Source organism: Salvelinus sp. IW2-2015, linkage group LG32 (assembly GCF_002910315.2).
Source record: "Salvelinus sp. IW2-2015 linkage group LG32, ASM291031v2, whole genome shotgun sequence".
In the NCBI taxonomy this organism is placed as follows: Eukaryota; Metazoa; Chordata; class Actinopteri; order Salmoniformes; family Salmonidae; genus Salvelinus; species Salvelinus sp. IW2-2015.
In genome coordinates this window covers 32244249-32266555 of record NC_036871.1, presented here as the reverse complement: position 1 = coordinate 32266555, position 22307 = coordinate 32244249, and the positions used below count along the sequence as shown (strand labels likewise).

Here is a 22307-nt window from a genome sequence, read left to right as displayed (position 1 = left end):
TTTTGAGGATATTACTTCACTTTCCATTTGATATTCAACACCGCCTTAAAGATGTATGCAATAAATGTGCCACACTGTTTAGTAATAACATGTAATACAGCTCTCCTCACGTAAATGTGTTTATTGAGTTGTGTGTCTGCAGCAGAAGGGGAAAAGTGCATGCTTAGACACTAACACGCACACAATGTTATGTATGAAAATAACATTACATTTATAGGGTTGACTGATGAGAGGAATGTTGCTATAATATGGAAAAAGATAACTGACCATGACCTTCAATGTAATTGTTCAGGTGATCGCTTCTCTATCTGGCCATGCACCATCAGTTTACTCTGAACCCCCACCTCATCAAGCGTTCATCCACTTGGGGTGTATTCATTAGTTGGATTGTTTTGCAACTAGTTTCTATTGGACAAATTCAGTTATGTTTGCTTTGTTGCTAAATGTTTTGCAACACAAGAAACGTTTTGCAACGGAATCGGACTAATTAATACACCTCTGTTGTCAAGGACACCGACCTCCACGTAGCCTACAGTCTAGGCCTAGGAACAGACAGTGTTCCTAGCAAAGTTGTATATAAACCCTGGACGAAATGCTATGTATTGGCCATTGAGAGGCTTTGAAGCCACTGGTCAGCCATATTGGCAACCCCCAAGTAGGCGCAGTCCTCCATAGGAATGAATGGAATTGTACTGTATTTAAATTAAATGTTTCAAGGACAAAATGACATGTATTTAAGTATGTTTTTGTTATAATGGGACACTAACATTATGCATTAAGGTGTCTGTAATAGAACGAATGTGGCAAAAATGAATGTAGGCATTAATTTCTATACCTATTTTTTTCCACCGTCGAGGGAGTGCCAAGATGGAGGCAAGAGGCTTCAACACAGCGCCCCCTACAAATCATCTAGTGTGTATATAAATAATTTGTCTCTAGCTTTCAGTTTTCTTAAGGGGCGGAGTTCAAGGCTTGTCAGAGATCCGATTTCGGAAGTGATGCTGCCATTATGTTTTTCAGATTAAGTTTATYGGTTTAGGTACTGTCGTACATTAGGCGTCCAGCCAATATAAGCCGCCGAGTAGTTTTAGTTGCRCATTAATTTGTGAGGCAAGAGTTTAATGAATGTTGACATCTCCGTTTATTGAGCAAAGAAACCGGATTGGTATTTTTATAGGGGCGTTTTCACTTTCTGAAGGTAAGAGACAAGCATCAAGCTCCCATGTAATCGGAGGTTATCCTCGAGCATTAACGTTAGCTAGCTGGCTAAATAAATGCATGGTTGACATCTCTATTAAATATGTTCTAAAACTAGATCGCCTAACGAACTGAATTTCTATGCAAGAGCTGTGGTTCCTCGCTTGCCATCACAGCATAAAAACATCGTGTGTTGTGTGTGGCTAGGAGTGSTAGTTAGGTGAGTGAATTTGATAGCTAACTACATTGACTGTATCAAGATAAAATTGACGTCACTTTTATATTTCACGGCTGCCTGTATCGCGTAAAGCTTGTTGTTTAGTTGTACATCATGGTCGTTTCGTATTTTACTTTTCACTGTAAATAATGACTGAACGGCTGCTCTATTTAAAAACGAATTAGAGACCTTCTCAGGTGTATCATTAACCCCACTTGCACCTCGGAAGTAATATTGTTGTTCTTCATGACTGTACAGGAAATGCGAGTGRTTTTACAGGCGCTCATGAACGTGTTATTAGTCCTGCTTGGACCGATACTCAATGCATTTTCCCGTTCAGATTACTGTCTTCTTGTAAATCTGTCATTTGCCTTACGTGTCAGTGAACCAGGCAGGTAATAAGAACCTTTGTTGATGTTGTTGGAGCTCATCCTGAACTCTCTCTCACTCACTCAAACAGCAGAGCCATGTCTCCTTCGGTGCGTCTGCAGGAGATGATCAGGGTGATCAGAGGAGCCCGTACACAGGGTGAGGAGCGTGGTGTGATCCAAAGAGAGTGTGCTGCCATCCGGGCACAGTTCAGACAGGCTGACAATGGGACCCGCTCTCACAACCTGGCAAAGCTGCTGTATGTGCACATGCTGGGCTACCCCGCCCACTTTGGTCAGGTAGTGAACAGTGTTCTTAAGATGATAAAGGTTTATTTCGTTTCTACAGCGCTTTTCATTACATCATCTCAGTGTTGATAAGAGAAATCAACAAGCAACATAAAATATATACKGAATGTAGCTACACTGAACAAAAATATAAATGCAACAATTTCAAAGATTTTACTGCGTTACAGATCATTTAAGGAAATCAGTCAATTTAAATAATTTCATTTGGCCCTGATCTATGAATTTCACATGACTGGGAATACAGCTATGCAACTGTTGGTACTGTTGGTAGCTATGTAACTGTTGGTACCTTTTAAAAAATAAATAAAAAAGTAAGGGCGTGGATTAGAAAACCAGTCACTATCCGATGTGATCACCATTTACCTCATGCAGCACGGCACATCTCCTTCACATAGAGTTGATCAGGTTGTTGATTGTGGCCAGTGGAATGTTGTACCACTCCTCTTCAATGGCTGTGCGAAGTTGATGGATATTGGCGGGAACTGGAACACGCTGTCGTACAAGTCGATACAGAGCATCCCAAACATACTCAATTGGTGGCATGTCTGGTSAGTATGCAGGCCATGGAAGAAGTGGGACATTTTCAGCTTCCAGGAATTGTGTACAGATCCTTGCGACATGGGGGATGTGCATTATAATGCTGAAACATGAGTTGATGGCGGCTGATGAATGGCAAGACAATGGGCCTCCGGATGCCATAGATAAAATGCAATTGTGTTCGTTGTCTCTAGCTTATGCCTGCCCATACCATAACCCACCACCTCCATGGGGCACTCTGTTCACAACGTTGACATCAGCAAACTGCTTACCCACACAACGCCATACACGCTGTCTGCCATCTGCCCGCGACAGTTGAAACCGGGATTGATCTGTGAAGAGCACATTTCTCCAGCGTGCCAGTGGCCATCGAAGGTGAGCATTTTCCCACTGAAATCGGTTACGATACCGAGCTGCAGACGGATCAAGACCCTGGTGAGAACTACGAGCACACAGATGAGCTTCCCAGAGACGGTTTATGATAGTTTGTGCAGAATTTATTTGGTTATGCAAACCCACAGTCAGTTTCATCAGCAGTCCAGGTGGCTGGTCTCAGACGATCTCGCAGGTGAAGACGCCAGATGTGTAGGTCCTGGGCTGGCATGGTTACACGTGGTCTGCGGTTGTGAGGCCGGTTGGACGTACTGCCAAATTCTCTAAAACGATGTTGGAGGCAACTTATGGTAGAGAAATTAACATTAAATTCTCTGGCAACAGGTCTGGTGGACATTCCTGCAGTCAGCATGCCAATTGCAGGCTCCTTCTATACTTCAGACATCTGTGGCATTATATTGTGTGATAACTGCAAATTTTAGAGTGGCCTTTTATTGTCCCCAGCACAAGGTGCACCTATGTAATGAACATGCTGTTTAGGCAGCTTCTTGATATGCCACACCTGTCAGGTGGATGGATTATCTTGGCAAAGGAGAAATGCTCACTAACAAGGATGTAMCCAAATTTATGCACCAATTTTGAAAGAAATAAGCTTTTTGTGCATATGGAAAATGTCTTGGCTCTTTTATTTCAGCTCATGAAACATGGGACAAACACTTTACATGTTGCATTTATATTTTTGTTTAGTGTACATAAGATGTCAGGGCATGACTCTGTAGAGTTGGTACATTTGCTCTTTTTGTATCCTAACAACCCCCCATCTGGTCTCAGATGGAGTGTGTGCGTCTGATTGCAAGCCCTCGGTACAATGAGAAACGTGTTGGGTACCTGGGTGCCATGATGCTTCTAGACGAGAAACAGGATGCCAGCCTGCTCATCACTAACTCCATCAAGAAGTAAGGACAATTTTATCTGAAATGCTCTATAAAAGGGGACATATAAGACAGACGAAACTCTGCTAATCAGGATGGAACTGGATCTGTCTACAGTTCCATAATCATGTCTAGTCTGTGTACGATCAATGTAGTCATTAGTTACATAAACATTGAACTAGTGGTCTAGTAGCCTCTACTTGAGGAGAAAGTAATTGAGAAATGGTCATGAAACCCCTTCTCTCTCTCTCTCTGTGTGTTTCAGTGACCTGTCCCACAGCAGTCAGTATGTCCAGTCTCTGGCTCTGTGTACTCTGGCCTGTATGGGCTCGGCTGAGATGTGTCGAGACCTGGCCCCAGAGATCGACCGCCTCCTCAGAGCCTCGAACTCCTACATCAAGAAGAAGGTGAGCACCGTCTGTAGCCACACACACACACACACCGCCACTCCTTCCATCATGGCTGAGCTTGGTAATGCAGAAACACAACCCTATCCATCTTGATCACTACTGTCAAACACTGCATTGCAACAGACTGACGTAAACAATCATGTGCACTGATGTTGAAGTTTATTTTAGTTATGAAGCTGATCGTGATGACATTGACATTTCAGGCAGCTCTTTGTGCAGTACACATGGTGAGAAAAGTACCAGAGCTAGGGGAGCTGTTCACCCCTGCAGCTCGATCCCTCCTCTCTGAAAAGAACCACGGTGAGTCACTTTCATCTAACCATTTAAAAAATATATTTTTATTACCAGCGATCTGTTAAAATAAATAAATCAAACAGCTGTTCACTGTCTGCTCCTCTGTACCAGGCTGTCCGTCTCTACCATTTCAGTCTTACATTTGAGGACACTACGTAGTCTTACATTTTGACTGTGAGCTGTTATTAAGCATGTTATAGTAAATGGTGTCAGTGTGGCAAATATTTCCCTGTCCTAATGGTTTGGTCCGATTGCAGGGGTGTTACATGGAGCTGTGGTTCTGATCACTGAGCTGTGTGAGCGCAACCCAGACACTCTAGAGCAGTTTCGTAAGGTAAGACACACACCCACCTCATCCTACTCCATTCCAGTACATCCACTCAACATGAGACATTACACTTCAGTCAAATGTATATCTTTGGTTTTACACTGTAACATCTAATTACAAAAACAGAACACATTCTCCCACAACCCTAGATGATGGTCTGTGAGCCTGACTCCTGCTCTGTGTGTGTTTGGTCCAGGCGGTGCCGGAGCTGGTCCTGATGATGAAAGGCCTGGTGATGTCGGGTTACTCTCCAGAACACAATGTTGCTGGGATCAGTGACCCATTCCTGCAGGTCAYTGTTTTGAATAGTGAATTGGAGTGGGGGTAAAAACAAGCATATTGTGACTGAATCTACATGTTTCTCTCTCTCTTCCTCCTCCTTCCTCCATCATTAGGTGCGCATTCTTAGGTTGCTGAGGATCCTGGGGCGCAATAATGACACAGCCAGTGATGCCATGAATGACCTGCTGGCCCAGGTACAGTATTTTCATCAGTAAATAGTCATGCAGGGTTATTGTATGAACTATTTAGATTTTAATCACAGCTTATGTATTATTGACCTTCAGGTGGCTACGAACACAGACAGCAGCAAGACCGCAGGCAGTGCTGTTTTGTATGAAACGGTTCTCACTGTCATGGACATCAAATCAGAAAGTGGCTTGAGGGTAAGTGTCATGTATGATAGCGTCATCAAGACATTTCTCGTTTGTGTATATTTACATCTATTGGAAGTGCTACAAGTGATGGAGGCTAATGTAGCTTACATTTCTGCATAACGTATCTAAGATGTTTTGTGTGTGACAGGTCTTGGCTGTGAACATCCTGGGGAGATTTCTTCTGAACAATGATAGGAACATCCGGTTAGTCTTCCCTCTCTCTCTTCCTTTGATCTCATCTGGTCCTTTTTCATGGTTTCTAGCCCGTTGCCTAGAAGATTATTGTTGCCTGAGGCAGACAAACATCTGGATTCTGATCATGCTTAACACGGTCAGTAATGTTTATTTGTGGGATTATTTAGCTAGAGCCCTTAGAATGACAGACAGGTTCTCTGTACGTCGTGGGCTCACGTTCACATATCAAGTTTCCTTTTATCTGTCTGTTCTGAGGCATACTTCCTGTTGGGATTGTCCCAGTAGGGTCTGTCTGGTCCAGCAGGCTATTCTTGTCTGGTCCTAGGCTTAAGCTCCCATCCCTGTGACAGTGTGACGGCTGCTGGAGAGCTGCTACACTGGCTTAGATGGGATCATTCTGTCATATCGTTTCACCAGATGCACTATATATACAAAACTATGTGGACACCCATTCAAATGTGGCTATTTCAGCAACACCCATTGCTGACAGGTGTATAAAATCGAGCACACCGCCATGCAATCTCCATAGACAAACACTGGTAGTAGAATGGCCTTACTGAAAAGCTCAGTGACTCAATGTGGCACTGTCATAGAATGCCACCTTTCCAACAAGTCAGTAAGTCAAATTTCTGCCCTGCTAGAGCTGCCCCAGTCAACTAAGTGCTGTTATTGTGAAGTGGAAACATCTAGGAGCAACAATGGTTCAGCCGGGAAGTGGTAGGCCACACAAGCTCATAGAATGGGARCGCAGAGTGCTGAAGTGCCTAGCATGTAAAAATTGTCTATCCTCAGTTGCAACACTCACTACCGTTTTTTTTTTTTAACTGCCTCTGTTACTTCGGGAGCTTCATGAAATGGGTTTCCTTGGCCGAGCAGCCGCACACAATAATGGTCTGGTGCTGTTGTTCATGGTTTGGGCCCCTTAGTTCCAGTGAAGGGAAATCTTAACTCTACAATGACATTCTAGACAATTCTGTGCTTCCAACTTTGTGGCAACAGTTTGGGGAAGGCCCTTTCCTGTTTCAGCATGACAGTGCKCCTGTGCACAAAGTGAGGTTAATACAGAAATGGTTTGAGATCYGTGTGGAAGAACTTTACTAGCTCAAAACAAAGCCCTAACTTCAACTATCTAACACCTTTGGGATGAATTGGAACGCCGACTGCGAGCCATGCCTAATCGCACAACATCCGTGCCCGACCTCACTAATGCTCTTGTGGCTGAATGGAAGCAAATCCCCTCAGCAATGTTTCAACATCTAGTGGAAAGCCTTCCCAGAAGAGTGGAGGCTGTTAAAGCAGCAAAGGGGGACCAATTCCATATTAATGCCCATGATTTTGGTTTTCGACGAGCATGTGTTCACATACTTTTGGTCATGTAGTGTAGATATTTAAAAGAAAATTCAAAGACCTTGAACTTGGAGGAGAGCAGCCATGCTTAACACCAGTGAAGAAAGCACACAGCACTTTTTTTTGTATAAGATATATGAGATGGGAGATCTTGGAAATGATACTTGTAGACAAGAATCACAAGCATGTTGCTTGGTTGGGCAGAGTATATTTTCTGTGAAATGTATCCATGCACCAATTGTGTTGATCAATTCACAGCCCTCACACAAATATAATGCACAAATATAACTTGTCTGAATGCCTTTCTTTTTATTCATGCACAGGTATATCTCCATGACTTCCCTTCAGAAAATTGTTCAGACGGACCACAATGCAGTGCAGCGTCACAGGGGGACCATAGTGGACTGCCTGAAGGACCAGGATGCTTCTGTCAAACGGTAATGTTGTGATTTCTGAACTTGTCTTACCAGCTGGCCATGTGCTGCCTATACATGAGCTACGATGACAGGAGGTGTGGTAATGTAGAGAACAGCAAACAGTATATAGTTCTATTATTTATGTTTATCCCTCAGCCGGGCATTGGAGCTTTCGCTGGCCCTGGTGTCAGCTGTCAACATCCGCTCTCTGATGAAGGAGCTTCTCCTCTTCCTCTCCAGCTGTCCTCCAGAGCTCCGAGCACACACCACCTCGGGCATCTTCAACGCTGCAGAGAGGTACTGAGCTGGACCTCGCCTGGCTATGGGCTTTAATAATCTCTATGCCACAAAGTCTCTCTGTGGTCTGTGTGTGCTGGGATGTCTCATTTTGTGTCTTTGTCTATATGAATGTTTCCCTGTCTCTTTGATTGACGTGTTACTGTCTTGCTCTCAGTGTCTGTATATCTCACAGCTATCTGGCTGTTCCATCACAAAACACACAGGCCTAGCCAGGAGCCTGCCCTCCCTGTGTGTCAGTCTCTGTGACTGTCTATATTTGTGTCTGAGCCGCACCACTGACCACTAAGTCTTTGTCTCTGTCAGGTATGCTCCCTCTCAGCGCTGGCACATTGACACCATCCTGCATGTCCTCACCACGGTAAATAATGACACTATGCTGCACCACAATCACCTGGGTTCAGAGCCTCTACAACTTGTTTTTAACTATGAATAGCTATTGTAAAAATACCCCCGTGATGTGTCTCACTGGTCTCACCCCATTAGCCTATACCTCAAGACGTCTGGGTGGAAACCAGGCCGCCCCACATTGCCACTGTTTGACTTTAGTCTAGACAGTGGAGTTCTTCACGGATCCAGAAAGGACCCGTTCTGAAATGTACATGGGGCTTTCCCCCAAAATACCATTTTAAAATATAGAAACCCATTCTGAACGGACCTGAGGACAACTAGACCTGTTCCGTTATAGACTTGGTCAGATCCAGACCTGATGCGAGTGAGTGAAGCAGCAGAAAAGTCAATTTTTAAGCTACTTTATTAACCAGAGCTGATAAAGGGAGTGGAGGGAGGGAGAGAGAGGTGCTGCTCTAGCAGGGGCTGAGTTACGTGTGTACTCTGTGAGTGTGAGCCAGTAAAACTGGGAGGAGGAGTTGGGAAGAGATGAGACGGCAACCAACCAAGTGAAGGGAGGGATAGACCGCAACGTCYTGCCTGTCTTGACTGCCTCAAACCAGGAGAAGCTAGTTAAGCAAGTTAGCTAGACTAATTGATTCTTTGTGTGCTTTCTCGCCCTACAGTTGGCTACAAATAACAATAATATTAAGTAGCAGCCTACCTGTTGGCTCTTGGTCATTGTAGCCTATCCTCCTTTAACTTTTCACTCGGTCATTTTAATTCCATCTTCCATTGATTAGATATCTCTGAACTTTTGCCACACACGGAGGCTTTATGACTGAAGCCTATTGGCGCTTTCATGACTTATGATTTGTCGACAACAACAAGCTACACGCTTCAGACTCCACTCTCGTGAAAAGCAAGATCAGCAGCATAAATTATAGAATTTATCTCTGTACTGCAGCAGTCACATTCAGATCTGTACGGGTTCTTCAGGGCAAGTCAGTTAAAATGACACATACCTGGGACAATTAGATCCGACCCAGACCCGTAACATTATTTAGYGTTCTAGATCCGGACCCGCTGTCTAGCTTTCTACTAGACAGTACTAAATCAAATCAAAGTTTATTTGTCACGTGTGCCGAATACAACAGGTGTAGACCTTACAGTGAAATGCTTACTTACAGGCTCTAACCAATAGTGCGAAAAAAAAGGTGTGTGTGGGGGTAAGTAAAGAAATAAAACAACAGTAAAAATACATTTGAAAATAACAGTAGCAAGGCTATATACAGACACCGGTTAGTCAAGCTTACTGAGGTAGTATGTACATGTAGGTATGGTTAAAGTGACTATGCATATATGATGAACAGAGAGTAGCAGTAGCGTAAAAAGAGGGGTTGGCGGGTGGTGGGACACAATGCAGATAGCCCGGTTAGCCAATGTGCGGGAGCACTGGTTGGTCGTGCCAATTGAGGTAGTATGTACATTAATGTATAGTTAAAGTGACTATGCATATATGATTAACAGAGAGTAGCAGCAGCGTAAAAAGAGGGGGGGGGAGCACAATGCAGATAGTCCGGGTAATTTGGTTACCTGTTCAGGAGTCTTATGGCTTGGGGGTAAAAAACTGTTGAGAAGCCTTTTTTTGTCCTAGACTTGGCACTCCGGTACCGCTGCCATGCGGTAGTAGAGAGAACAGTCTATGGCTGGGGTCTTTGACAATTTTTAGGGCCTTCCTCTGACACCGCCTGGTGTAGAGGTCCTGGATGGCAGGCAGCTTTGCCCTAGTGATGTACTGGGCCGTACGCACTACCCTCTGAAGTGCCTTGTGGTCGGAGGCCGAGCAATTGCTGTACCAGGCAGTGATGCAAAACGGTCAGGTTGCAGCTGTAGAACCTTTTGAGGATCTCKGGACCCATGCCAAATCTTTTTAGTTTCCTGAGGGGGAATAGGCTTTGTCGTGCACTCTTCACGACTGTCTTGGTGTGTTTGGACCATTCTAGTTTGTTGTTGATGTGGACACTAAGGAACTTGAAGCTCAGTCAAACTAAGAACTGTCTCTTTCAGGCAGGGGGTGATGTGCGGGATGAGACGGTGCCCAACCTGATCCAGCTCATCACCACCGCAACAGAACTTCACTGCTACACGGTCCACAAGCTGTACAGAGCCCTGATTACAGACATCTCAGTGGTATGGCTTTAGTATGAATGTGTTTGTGTGCCATGCTCTGAAGGAATGTGTGTGTTATCAGTCAGGAAAACCTCAAGGCCCTGGTTATACTCGGATTATCAGCTGTGGAACTGTGCAACGTTTGTGTGTGTGCAGCAATCCCTGGTACAGGTTGCGTGCTGGTGTATTGGGGAGTATGGAGACCTGCTTCTGAGAGGAGAGTGTGAGGAGACAGAACCTGTTCAGGTACATGCTTTGGTTGTTGTAACACAATCATGATTAATACCAATTGACAATACAGTAGTAATTGTCATTAAACRGAGGCAGTAGTTCCTGTTTTCTGTCCTGCCCTTAGGTGACAGAGGATGATGTCCTGGACGCCTTGGAAACGGTTCTACAGTCACATATGTCGTCGCCAGCAACCAGGGGCTTCGCTCTCACAGCAACCATGAAACTCAGCACACGCATAACACATAACGTGGAGTAAGCATCAGTATCTCACACTGCTAGAACTACTATACAGCAATAACTGAAAACTGCTGTGTCAGTTTTTTGCCCACTGTGTGGGGTCTTGGGCCTTGACTCTCTACATTGCTGATACAGCGAATACTAAAATAGCTTTTGCTTCCGCCTGTTTTTCTCTCCCCTGTCCCTCTCTGGCAGTCGCATTAGGAGCATCGTCAGCATCTATGGCAGCTGTATCGACGTGGAACTCCAGCAGAGAGCAGTGGAATATAACGCTCTCTTCAAGAAATACGACCACATGAGGTACAACCAATAATAWACATAATACTATTTGCAATGTTAGCCAATCATACATGCATATAGTGGTGTCAGAGGAAGGCCCTAAAAATTGTCAGACTCCAGCCACCCTAGTCAGACTGTTCTCTCTGCTACTGCACGGGCAAGCGGTACCGGAGTGCCAAGTCTAGGTCCAAGAGGCTTTTAAACAGCTTCTACTCCCAAGCCATAAGACTCCTGAACACCTAATCAGATGGCTACTTGCATTACCCCCCCCCCCCCCCACCCCCCTTCTCTTACACCACTGCTACTGTCTGTTGTTATCATCTATGCATAGTCACTTTAAACTCTACCTACATGTACATATTACCTCAACTAACCAGTGCCACCGCACATTGACTCTGTACCGGCACCCCCCTGTATATAGTCTCGCTATTTTTATTTTACTGCTGCTCTTGAATTACTTGTTACTTTTATTTCTTATTCTTATCTGTATTTTTTTRAACTGCATTGTTGGTTAGGGGCTCATAAGTAAGCATTTCACTGTAAGGGCTACACCTGTTGTATTCGGCGCATGTGACTAATACAATTTGTTTTTGATTTCCACTATTATATTTTATGTATGGGTACATTGCCAGTGAGTGGGGCTTTGCATCATGGTAGCTACTATATCCCACCCCAGTACACTGCTAAGAGAGCTCTCTGTGCTCACAGGGCTGCGGTGCTGGAGAGAATGCCGGTGATTGACAAAAGCTCCCCGGGACATACCAATGGAGAATCAGCAGGGGGGACTATCAAAGAGTTGGAGCCAACCAAACTGACACAGGAAATAGTATTTCCCCAGGAACCTTCTAATCAGGTAAGTGATGAAAATGACTGCAATAAACTTTGGTATTTCAGCTATCTGGATATATAGAACTATTGTATACTGTGTGTGTACTTTCTCAAGCTAAACTTCTTGAATATTACATAATGTGTAATCTTTACCCTCGCTTTCCCTTGTCAAGGTGTGTGATCTGTTGGACCTGCTGGGTGGTTCTGGAGAGCCTTTCCAGCCCAGCCCGTCCCTGTCCAGCACAGCACCCGGCCCAGCTAGCAGCATGGCTGGGGGAGACCTACTGGACCTGCTGGGAGGCCTGGATGTAACACCTGGTGAGACACACAACAGCTGAGAGAGGGAGAGAAAAAGAGGGTGATGGGCAGAGCAGGGGGTCGCAAAGAGTTGGTTGGAGGGCGAGATGGAGTCAAATATCAACTGTTTGGGAATGAACACATCTGTAGCTTTATACAAAATATACAGTACATCTTCATAATGTATTTAATGATCATCTGTTTTTGGTGTTGAATTCCATGATTCCCAGTGACAGATTTTTTTCTTTGTGTTTCCATAGCACCACCTAGTGTTACAGTGTATGAGAAGAACGGTGTGACGCTGAAACTACAGACTGACAGACAGACGGACACAGGGATGACCGTTACCCTCACTGCCACCAACTCCACTGACGGGGACATCACTGGCCTCACCCTGCAAGCAGCAGTACCCAAGGTCTGCTTCCCCATCTCTTTGTGTCGGAGTACCTTTGTATTTGGTGTTCCAAGCTTTTACGTCTRGAGTAGGGTCCTCTAGACCATGTAACTGACCAGGAAGAACTCTGGGTTATAGGCTGTTTGTGACCTTTGTAAAACTCTGGGTGCTAGTTATAGGCTATACATGACCTTTATCTCGCACTCCCATCCACCTTCAGAGCGTCCAGTTACAGATGAAGGCTCCGAGTGGTGACGTCATCCCTGCGCATGGCTTAGGTCAGGTGACCCAGACTGTGCTCCTCAACAACCCAAACAAGGTGGGTCTTCATTCAGTCAGTTCATGGTCACCACACGCATGCGCACACCCACAATGGACTAAAAATGAACTTCCTTCCCCCCCAGGTGAGTCTGAAGATTAGGGTGCGTGTGTGCTACACCAGCCAGAGCTCTGTCTGCCAGGACACGGTGCAGATCGACTCCTTCCCAAGCACTGCCTGGTAATGACCGCTGCAATCAACCTGTCCATCAACACTGACACACATCAGACAATGTACGTGGAAGGATCGACAGCTGACCAGGCCCAGGACTGGGGACCCAGTCTACCTAACAACTGCCTGTAAATCATATAGAGGGGATCCTCTGTCAATCAACTATTCCACACTACAACCTGATGTTCTGTTAATCCAGTTTTCAAATTACTCTTAATTCTGTTATTTTTCTAAATGGCTGACCCTCGTGAACTGTGGAAATTGTCCCCCTACAGTTTGACAAGGATTCATGTAGATGAACTCTCAAGAGACTCTGTCACCCTAAAAGCCATTGTCACCATTCTACCTTTTCAGCTCCTGTTCGGACTACTGGTATTACATTTCCCATAGCATAGGTTAACTAGCGGTATTAATGACACTACTGCACATGGTACTAGCTTCGCTGTGTATTTCCAGAGTTGCAGGTCATCTGTGTCACATCAATCAGTAACAGTAATATGCAGCTGTCTGCCTGAGCCAGTGGTACTCGTCCAATCAGAAGATCAATAAATCCTGAGAACTGCAATCATGACTGTCCACATGAAAGGGGTCTGTTGGGATACATTTTAATTGAGTAGCTGGAAGTCTTGGCTCGTGCAACCTTGTAAACTAGTTAAAAGCTTGACAACTTTTCTTTCTCTCCAGGACCACTGATCTACTTACTAGTGTGGCTCACTGTTACAGTTCTCTGTAGTCTATCTGAGCCACGTGATCAGCATCCATTAACACTACGCCTTATCTATACTTACATGCCTTCCGTTGGTGTGCTTTTCTCCCTACCTCTCTTTACCATCTGCTTCTCTCTTCCCTTGTGCCTGTCACTCAGAACCCCGTTTTGGAGCTGAGGTATTATGGTGTATGTGTATATTGACCTTGAGGTGAGAGTTGCCGTGTTATCTGTGAATGATATAACTCCCCCATATCGCTGTATCTTTGAAGCACCAGTGCCAGTCAGGCAGTCCTAACCAGTGTTTCCCCTGCCATAGCTTTAGCTTACAGAGTTTTTTTTTATGCCCAGGGAAAGTAAATCTAGGGGAAAGACTGGCCCTGACCCCTGCCCTGCATACACTACCCAACCTCTTTCAGCAAAAAAAAAAAAAAAAAGGCACAWRAGGTGACTTATGTTCTTAACACTAGGTAGTCTTGGGTTGTATGAGATTGCAAATCTTGTTGCAATACCAAATAATTTATATACATGTGCTGATGCAAATAGGAGAAGTGCCTCCACAAGGTTACAAAAGTAGTAATAAATTAATTTTGTAATATTCTGAACATCTGGGCCTTATTACCAGCTGCCAATTGTTTGTAAGTAACTTGCATTGATAGAAAATTGGTTTGTGGATATTAATAACGGTATGCTTTAATGGGATTCAGTGCAAATAAGCAAAACATCCACCCTTTAGACCACTACCCTCAAAGGAACCAGAGGGAGAAATGGAGACGGAAAGAGAATTCGGTTTGTTGTGTGCATTGCCTTCGACTCCCATGTTGTGTCATTTCTAATTAAAGGTTATCAAACCTTAATGTGTTTAGAATTCCTATAACTGCCTTTATATGGAAAGTAGTTTTACAATGCACTGCTAAGTCACACACTCATACAATAGCAGCCATGTACTTCAAAACAAAAATAGTCAACTTTACCTTTTTAATCACAAGCAAAATACTTAAAGCAAGAGGTGGTTGCAAAAACAATCTACACAGAAGAATTACAGCAGAAAGTCCTTTGTTTGCTGAGGCCCAGGAGGCCTAAGAATTTTAGTGCCACACCATTGTGGCAATTTGCTGCTTTGTGTTGCAACATGGTGTGAGTGACAATGACAGAAAGTTGTGGGTTGGCACAAGGCCGGCCCCACTGCCCACTAGACGATGAGTTGTATTCTGTTACAGTGGCAGACTAGCCCTCCTCTTAGCGCCAGGACCAGATGCAGAACTGAGCCTCCCTGGATCTTGTAGTCTGCAGCAGTCTTCTCATCATTCCTGAGGGATGGGAGCAGATAAAACATCCAAGATGTAATGCAACCACTTGATTAAATGGAGCTGATGTTTCATGACAAGATTGTGTTGGAAGGGTTGATCACTTACATCTGTTTTCCACTGTAGATTAGTCTTTGTTGTTGAGGTGGAATACCCTCTTTCTCCTCCACTCTTTCTTTAATTCTCTCTACCTTCATGTGTACAAGAAAGCATATAAGCTAAATGTCTTTACTAGGACGTCACTCCCAAACAATGTATGCTGACATGAGTAATCCAAATATTACACATAGAAAGGAAATCCATGAGATTAATATCAACCTCCAGAGTAATGTAGATGTTTCATACCTTGTCTGTGGGCTCAATGTCGATCTCTATTTCTTTGCCAGTGAGAGTCTAAACAGTAAAATAATTGATCATTTCAGAGCATAAAATACCATATTACACTACACAGCAACATCTTATAAGGATTGGCCTAAATTAGTGGGTACTGGCTATGGTTCTACAGCACCTGTTTATTGTACTAAGTGAGGCCTTGTATCCTGTCTGGATTAAGATGTAGACTGGGTGAGCAAAGCAGCTCAAACAGGACAATGGTCATACAATTTAATTTAGTTAGGTAGTAACACCTAGCTAGCCTATAGTTAGTTAGCTACCTACAGTACATTAGTTATACTGAACAAAAATATAAATGCAACATGTAAAGTGTTGGTCTCATGTTTCATGAGCTGATATAAAAGATGGCAGACATTTTTCATGAGCACAAAAAGCTTATTTTGCACGAATTTGTTTAAATCCCAGTTAGTGAGCATTTCTCCTTTGCCAAAACAATCTATCCACTTGGGGACAATAAAAGGCTGCTCTAAAATGTGCAGTTTTGTCACAACACAACGCCACAAATGTGTCAAGTTTTGAGGGAGTGTGCAATTGTCAAGCTGACTGCAGGAAAGTCCACAAAAGCTGTTGCCAGAGAATTTAATGTTAATTTCTCTACCATAAGCTGCCTCCAACGTCATTTTAGAGAATTTGGCACTACATCCAACCGGCCTCACAACAGCAGACCACGTGTAACCACGCCAGCCCAGGGACTCCACATCCGGCTTCTTCACCTGAGGGATCCTCTGAAACCAGCCACCCTGACAGCTGATGAAACTGAAGAGTATTTCTGTCTGTAATAAAGCTCAAACTCATTCTGATTGGCTTGCCCTCCCAGTCCCACCCATGGCTGCGCCCCTGCCCAGTCCTGTGAAATCCATAGATTGGGGCATAATTAATTTAATTCAATTGACTGATGTCCTTATATGAAATGTAACTCAGAAAAATCTTTAATTGTTGCTTGTGGCGTTTATATTGTGGTTCAGTATAGTTGACGAACTCTGCATTCTATACGGGGATGACTATTTCAATGCCAATGGCCTGCTGCGATGCCCACTATATAGCGCTTTTCAGATCTATTCATATATTTAACTACGGCAGATAGCTAGATCGGTGATGAGATAATCATTCAGTATGTAAACTAGCGGGCTTGGCCACCAATTAAATGGCTGGTCTTACCTTAACCTTGATCAGCATTTTGACTGTCGCATAAAATACGCTTTAAATCGATGTAAAAAAATACCTAATCCACACTTAGTGTGGTACTGTCAAATTGAGCAAACCAGATTGTTCAATCTTTTTGATTCAACTTTATTTCCTGTGTAAGTCACTATTCCGTCCGTCCATCGTGTTTTGTGAGACATAGGTTCCGCGGACTACTTTATGGGGAAAAGATGTGACTATTACAATTTTTACTTTTAAAACCCATAAAAATTCAAGGATGTTTTCAGACCAGGAAATACCAAAACTGATGATGTTGGTAAGTTTTTTAGTCTATAAATCGCTCCTTGACCTCTCACAGGTGTTCAGAATTAAGTATGAGGATCAATTGGTCCATAAATATTTCTAGTTTGTAGGCACTCCTAGATCATCAGTCATGTCTCTCCTTTGGCAATGTGCAATTGTTTTGGCTGTTGTAGCAGCAAGCGCTGCCAATGAAGGTACGTCTAATAATGAACGCATAATATGATTATGTAGCGCTGATACCATGTTAACTTGAATAGGCTACTATCTCATGCTGACCGCCTAACAGACTAGCCAAGTTGTGGTGTTGGCTCTTGAGATGTGAATGATGACATTATCAAATTTATATTTTTAGATTTTAATGTGGATTGTGAGAAACACTCCATTAAAGTGACATGGAAGGTCAGTCCAGAGTTGGTTGAAAATGCTGCCCGTCTTTTCCTTGGACACTTTGTTCCGTCCACATTTTCTGGTCTTCCCACGGGAGAAGGGATGGCGACATTCCACTACAACCTCAATGGCGTTGCCATCAAGAAACGGGTAATGTCTAACTCTTGACCCAATGTATGCCATTTTTGATCCTGCGACGACTAATGCTTCTCCTTCTATTCCCCAGGTGACTGGCAAAAAACACATCTATTCAACCAACCTGACTTACAGACCTAACCGAAAGCCCAAACCTGCTGCTATTAGTCACCATATTAAGTGTGTTTACATAAGGTAACCATCTATGCCAGGGTACTCAACTCTTACCTAAGAGGTCTGGGCCTGCTGTCTTTCGGTTCTACTTTATCATTAATTGCACACACCTGGTGTCCCAGGTCTAAATCAGTCCCTGATTTAGAGGGGAATGATTTTTTTTAAATGCAGTGGATGTTGCCTTTTAGGGCTCTATTGGGTGTACTGTAGCTATGGTGTTGGAATCAAATCTTCCTTTGCCCCTTCATTATTAAACTAAACATTCCCCCTTGTAGTGAGACCTGAGGGATGGATTCCCCCATTCCTTATCCCTGCCTATGGTAGTGCTGAGGGTCATGGAGGATTGGTTTTCCACATGGCACTCCTCAATGGTGAGTGACTCATACAACAACAATTATTGTAAGAATATGTTCAGTCAACTTACCTGGTAAAGAAATTCCTAGCAGAGGACACTGCCCAAAGCTAGTTGAAACCTGTGGCTGTACAGTACGTATGAGCATTGCGCCCCTTCCCCCCTCTGTTGCATGTAGAAGACCTTACTGGTCTGGCTAAGACCAGCCTGTTTCCCCTGGGCTCTTTCATCCCCATCTGGCAGCAGTGGATCAGAAGGACCATCAGCCCTTGCTGCGCTCTTGGAGGAGTGTGTGGCGGCCACAACACCAGAACTGCACTCTGCGAGCCTGGTGTACCCCATCATCACCAACAAGGGGTATGTACCAGACCATGGCCATGTAGGGTGCACATTTGGTTTTTGACTGCCTAGCGCTACACAGCCTACTCAAATGACCAACTCGTCATCAAGCTTTGATTATTTGAATCTGCTGTGTAGTGCTAGGGCGAAACCCAAAATGTGCACGGGGGGAATTCATCCCATTAAAGTATTGAATACATTTTAAGTTGGCTTTTTGCTGGATGGAAGTTCTGTTTGTCTGCTCATTGCACAATGCATTTTCAGTTGCCTTGCAGATGGGAAGACTGGGAACTCCAGGTTCCTGCCTAGGTACCACTCGTCTGCTATTCTGCTTTACCTGCAGTCCTTCAAGTTTGCCCTAGGCGAGGAAGTGAGTGGACCACAAGTTCTCGGTATGACTGGGTTGTTTTCATACTGTAGCTCTTGACTGTTCTCTTATTCACCCCAGGTGTATATTCATTGTAAGCTTGTTGCATGGGACCCTGAGGTTTTTGATATAGAAAAGAAGGCCTGCCACTACATAAAGAGACTGGAGAGTAAGTATTGGTCACATCTTTAACATTGGACCATAATGACGTTAGTGCCAATGCAACAGCCAACTTTTTTTATTCATAGATGGGAGCTGCTGGACGACCCGTCTCAAAGTGACCTCTGCAAGTGCTGTGACTCGAGTTGCAAGCCTCGGTTGAAGAGGGGTGTGGATTCAGGTATTTTGAGGCGCTCATTTCAAGCCTGAATAAACAGTAGTTCCATATTCATTTGAGCTGATCACTCTTGAGTTTCTGATGGAATGCAGCTTGAAGTAATTTATAAATATTTTTTCTCAGAACCCCAGGGCCTGGTTCAAAACTCTGTTCTTGGACCGCTCACAATAGTGAAAACTCTGAAACCCAGATCCCCAGTGAATTTGTAAAATATCCTACTGTAGAACAAGGTTGGTGCTTTTGGCATTGAAGACTATAGTTTACACTTGGCTTTTAATTGTATCAGCTTTGATGCCAAATGAACTTGAACCTGTAATTGACTCATCTGTCATTGCAATGAGATGCATGTTACTAACAATTCTTCAACCTGTTACAGGGATGGCTGTCTTTTCTGTCTCCACAGCCATCTAATTGTTGGTGGCCTGAAGGGTGCATCACTTTCCAGTACATTTAGAGAAGTGGTGGAAATTACACCCCCCCCAGTATGGTCCTTTGACTTTAGCATGTTTCAATAAAATGAGTACTGAGTACTTTACAATGGTTTTTGTCTCTAATGATTGTCGGTTGTCAAAATGCTATGATCCTGATGAGATGTACCCTAAATCCAGTAGTGCGGAGCCGGTATCTACACAAAATAGCCTAGAGGTGACCATCTGGTTGTAAGAAGATGATCACAATGTGAGTGCTCAGTGTTTTGCGACTGTTCTGGACTACCCAGTGTCCTGTTTACTCTTGAACTGTAACACTTTCTTCTCTTGGCATAATTAGTTTGCTAATGATAGTCACAGCAGGTGTTCATGCAATGGTAAAGCTATTTGAAAGATTGTCATAAGTGAACCTGATTCTTGTTGACTATACATCAGCCACCCCAAGATCAAATTGACACAAGAAATAATTTGACACCTGGTAAGAAATAATTAGACACCTGTGGTAATCTGAAGTACCCCAAAAAAGCCCCTCACACAATCAAATACTAGATGAGTATTTCCACAACAGAACATTTTTATTGTTAGTATAAGGAACCAATGCTTTCAAAAAGAGCAAATGAGCCGAGAAGCAACAATGGAAGAAACAAAAGATGCCTTTATCCCACTATTGTTCTGATGGATTACTACCTGAAAGTTCAGCTACTATTAAAATTAATTTAGCATCTTACTGGAAGTGTTCTGAGGCGTATTGCATTTTGCTTAATCAGTTTTGGGTGTGCTGGAGATTCTGCCTATAATCCACAAAATAATTGACCTTCATTTGCTCGCCAGTTCTTCCTCTAGGTGTTCACTTGCCTGTAGTCTGGCCTCAATGGCTTTCAGTTCAACATTGTGTGCTTAAACACGCAATCAAAACCAATATCACACAAAGGCTATTTAGTTGTAATGCAGTTTGTAGGCATGTAGCTCAGCAGCTGTGAGATCCCCTACCTTCATTCTGTCTGATCAGATCTGCCACCTGGTTTTCAAGCTGACTTCCACTTCAGCAAGTTCCATCTTGGTGTATTTCAGTTCAACGTTTTGCTCTACCAACATGTCTCTTTGTCTCCGCTCATTCCAGATGTCAGGCATGGGCTGCTGCCAGGTGATATCATTCACTTTGTCTCAATACTATAGTAGGCCTATACCTAACCTCAGTGGTGTAAAGTACTTAAGTAAAAATACTTTAAAGTACTACTTAAGTAGTTTTTGGAGGTATCTGTACTTTACTATTTATATTTTTGACTACTTTAACTTCACTACATTACTAAGGAAAATACCTGTTACATTTTGAAAGCTTAACAGGACAGGAACATTTTCCAATTTACATACTTGTTTGAAGAGAACATCCCTACTGCCTCTGATCTGGTGGACTCAAACACAAATGCTTAATTTGTAAATTCTGTGAGTGGTGTGTGCCCTTGACTATCTGTAAAATTAAAATAAATAAAAAATTGTGCCATTTGGATTGCATAATATAGTAATTTGAAATGATTTATACTTTTACTTTTGATACTTAAGTATATTTTTGCAATTAAATTTACTTTGATACTAAAGTATATTTAAAACCAAATACTTTTACTCAAGTAGTATTTTACCAGGTGACTTTCAATTTTACTTGAGTCATTTTCTATTAATAAGGTATCTTTACTTTTACTCAAGTAGGACAATTGGGTACTTTTTCCACAACTGCCTAACCTCACTTAAAACCTTTTGAGTCATAGCATTCATTTATACAGTGCATTTGGAAAGTATTCAGACCCCTTCACTTTTTCAAAGGAATTCTCCGTAGAGCTCCGAGACAGGATTGTGTCGAGGCACAGATCTGGGGAAAGGTACCAAAAAGTGTCTGCAGCATTGAAGGTCCCTAAGAACACAGTGGCCTACCTTCATTCTGAAATGGAAGAAGTTTGGAACCACCAAGACCATTCCTACAGCTGGCCAAACTGAGCAATCGTGGGAGAAGGGCCTTGGTCAGGGAGGTGACCAAGAAACTGATGGTCACTCTGACAGAGCCCCATAGTTCCTCTGTGGAGATGGGAGAACCTTCCAGAAGGACAACCATCTCTGCAGCACTCCACCAATCAGGCCTTTATGGTAGACTGGCCAGACGAAAGCCACTCCTCAGTAAAAGGCACATGACAGCGTGCTTGGAGTTTGCCAAAAGGCACCTAAATGACTCTCAGACCATGAGAAAACAAGATTCTCTGGTCTGATGAAACCAAGATTGAACTCTTTGCCCTGAATGCCAAGCGTCACATCTGGAGGAAACCAGGCACCGCTTATCACCTGGCCAATACCATCGATAAGGTGGAGCATGGTGGTGGCAGCATCATGCGGTGGGGATGTTTTTCAGCGGCAGGGACTGGGAGACTAGACAGGATTGAGGGAAAGATGAATGGAGCAAAGTACAGAGAGATCCTTGATGTAAACCTGCTCCAGAGCGCTCAGCACCTCAGATTAGGATGAAGGTTCACCTTCCAACAGGACAACGACCCTAAGCACATAGCCAAGACAACACAGTAGTGGCTTCGGAACAAGTCTCTGAATGTCCTTGAGTGGCCCAGACAGAGCKCGGACTTGAACTTGATTTAACATCTCTGGAGAGACCTGAAAATAGCTGTGCAGCGATGCTCCCCATCCAACCTGACAGAGTTTGAGAGGATCTGCAGAGAAAAATGGGAGAAACTCCCCAAATACAAGTGTGTGATTAGTGTCATACCTCAAAAAACTTGAGGCTGTAATCGCTGCCAAAGGTGCATAAACAAAGTACTGAGTAAAGGGTCTGAATACTTATGTAAAT

The 22307-nt window shown here is 43.6% G+C and overlaps 3 protein-coding genes across 5 annotated transcripts; 2 read left to right on the top strand and 1 right to left on the bottom strand.

Annotated features, from left to right (window-relative positions):
* The first annotated feature begins 942 nt into the window (after nt 1-942).
* LOC111956626 (AP-1 complex subunit gamma-1) lies at nt 943-14657 on the top strand. 3 transcript variants are annotated; one of them, XM_023977133.1, is made up of 23 exons: nt 979-1198; nt 1316-1417; nt 1875-2082; nt 3793-3917; nt 4159-4300; nt 4507-4603; nt 4855-4931; nt 5122-5217; nt 5321-5401; nt 5492-5590; nt 5730-5785; nt 7447-7560; nt 7696-7836; nt 8143-8197; nt 10237-10359; nt 10495-10584; nt 10694-10821; nt 11002-11106; nt 11794-11938; nt 12087-12231; nt 12471-12625; nt 12825-12923; nt 13009-14657. In XM_023977133.1, exons 3-23 carry the CDS (start codon nt 1882-1884, stop codon nt 13105-13107), a joined length of 2373 nt encoding a protein of 790 aa, XP_023832901.1. In that variant the 5' UTR covers nt 979-1198; nt 1316-1417; nt 1875-1881; the 3' UTR covers nt 13108-14657. The 3 variants fall into 3 exon arrangements, with proteins under 3 accessions (XP_023832900.1, XP_023832901.1, XP_023832902.1); XM_023977132.2 differs by lacking the exon at nt 1316-1417 and having other exon boundaries at nt 943-1198; XM_023977134.1 differs by lacking the exons at nt 979-1198; nt 1316-1417 and having other exon boundaries at nt 1875-1942.
* A 107-nt stretch (nt 14658-14764) lies between these two features.
* LOC111956692 (ubiquitin-like protein NEDD8) lies at nt 14765-16819 on the bottom strand. The gene is made up of 4 exons (XM_023977234.2): nt 16659-16819; nt 15453-15500; nt 15216-15298; nt 14765-15110 (listed from the first exon to the last, which is right to left on the bottom strand). The coding sequence occupies exons 1-4, from the start codon at nt 16674-16676 to the stop codon at nt 14993-14995; spliced, it is 267 nt and encodes an 88-aa protein (XP_023833002.1). The 5' UTR covers nt 16677-16819; the 3' UTR covers nt 14765-14992.
* A 215-nt stretch (nt 16820-17034) lies between these two features.
* Nucleotides 17035-19562, top strand: zp3f.2 (zona pellucida glycoprotein 3f, tandem duplicate 2). Its single transcript, XM_070436714.1, is given in 12 exon segments — nt 17035-17140; nt 17299-17483; nt 17560-17663; nt 17922-18013; nt 18173-18232; nt 18235-18267; nt 18270-18351; nt 18598-18703; nt 18782-18873; nt 18949-19040; nt 19161-19267; nt 19414-19562. Coding segments are annotated over 11 exon segments (996 nt in total). The 5' UTR covers nt 17035-17076; the 3' UTR covers nt 19247-19267; nt 19414-19562.
* Nucleotides 19563-22307: the final 2745 nt, after the last annotated feature.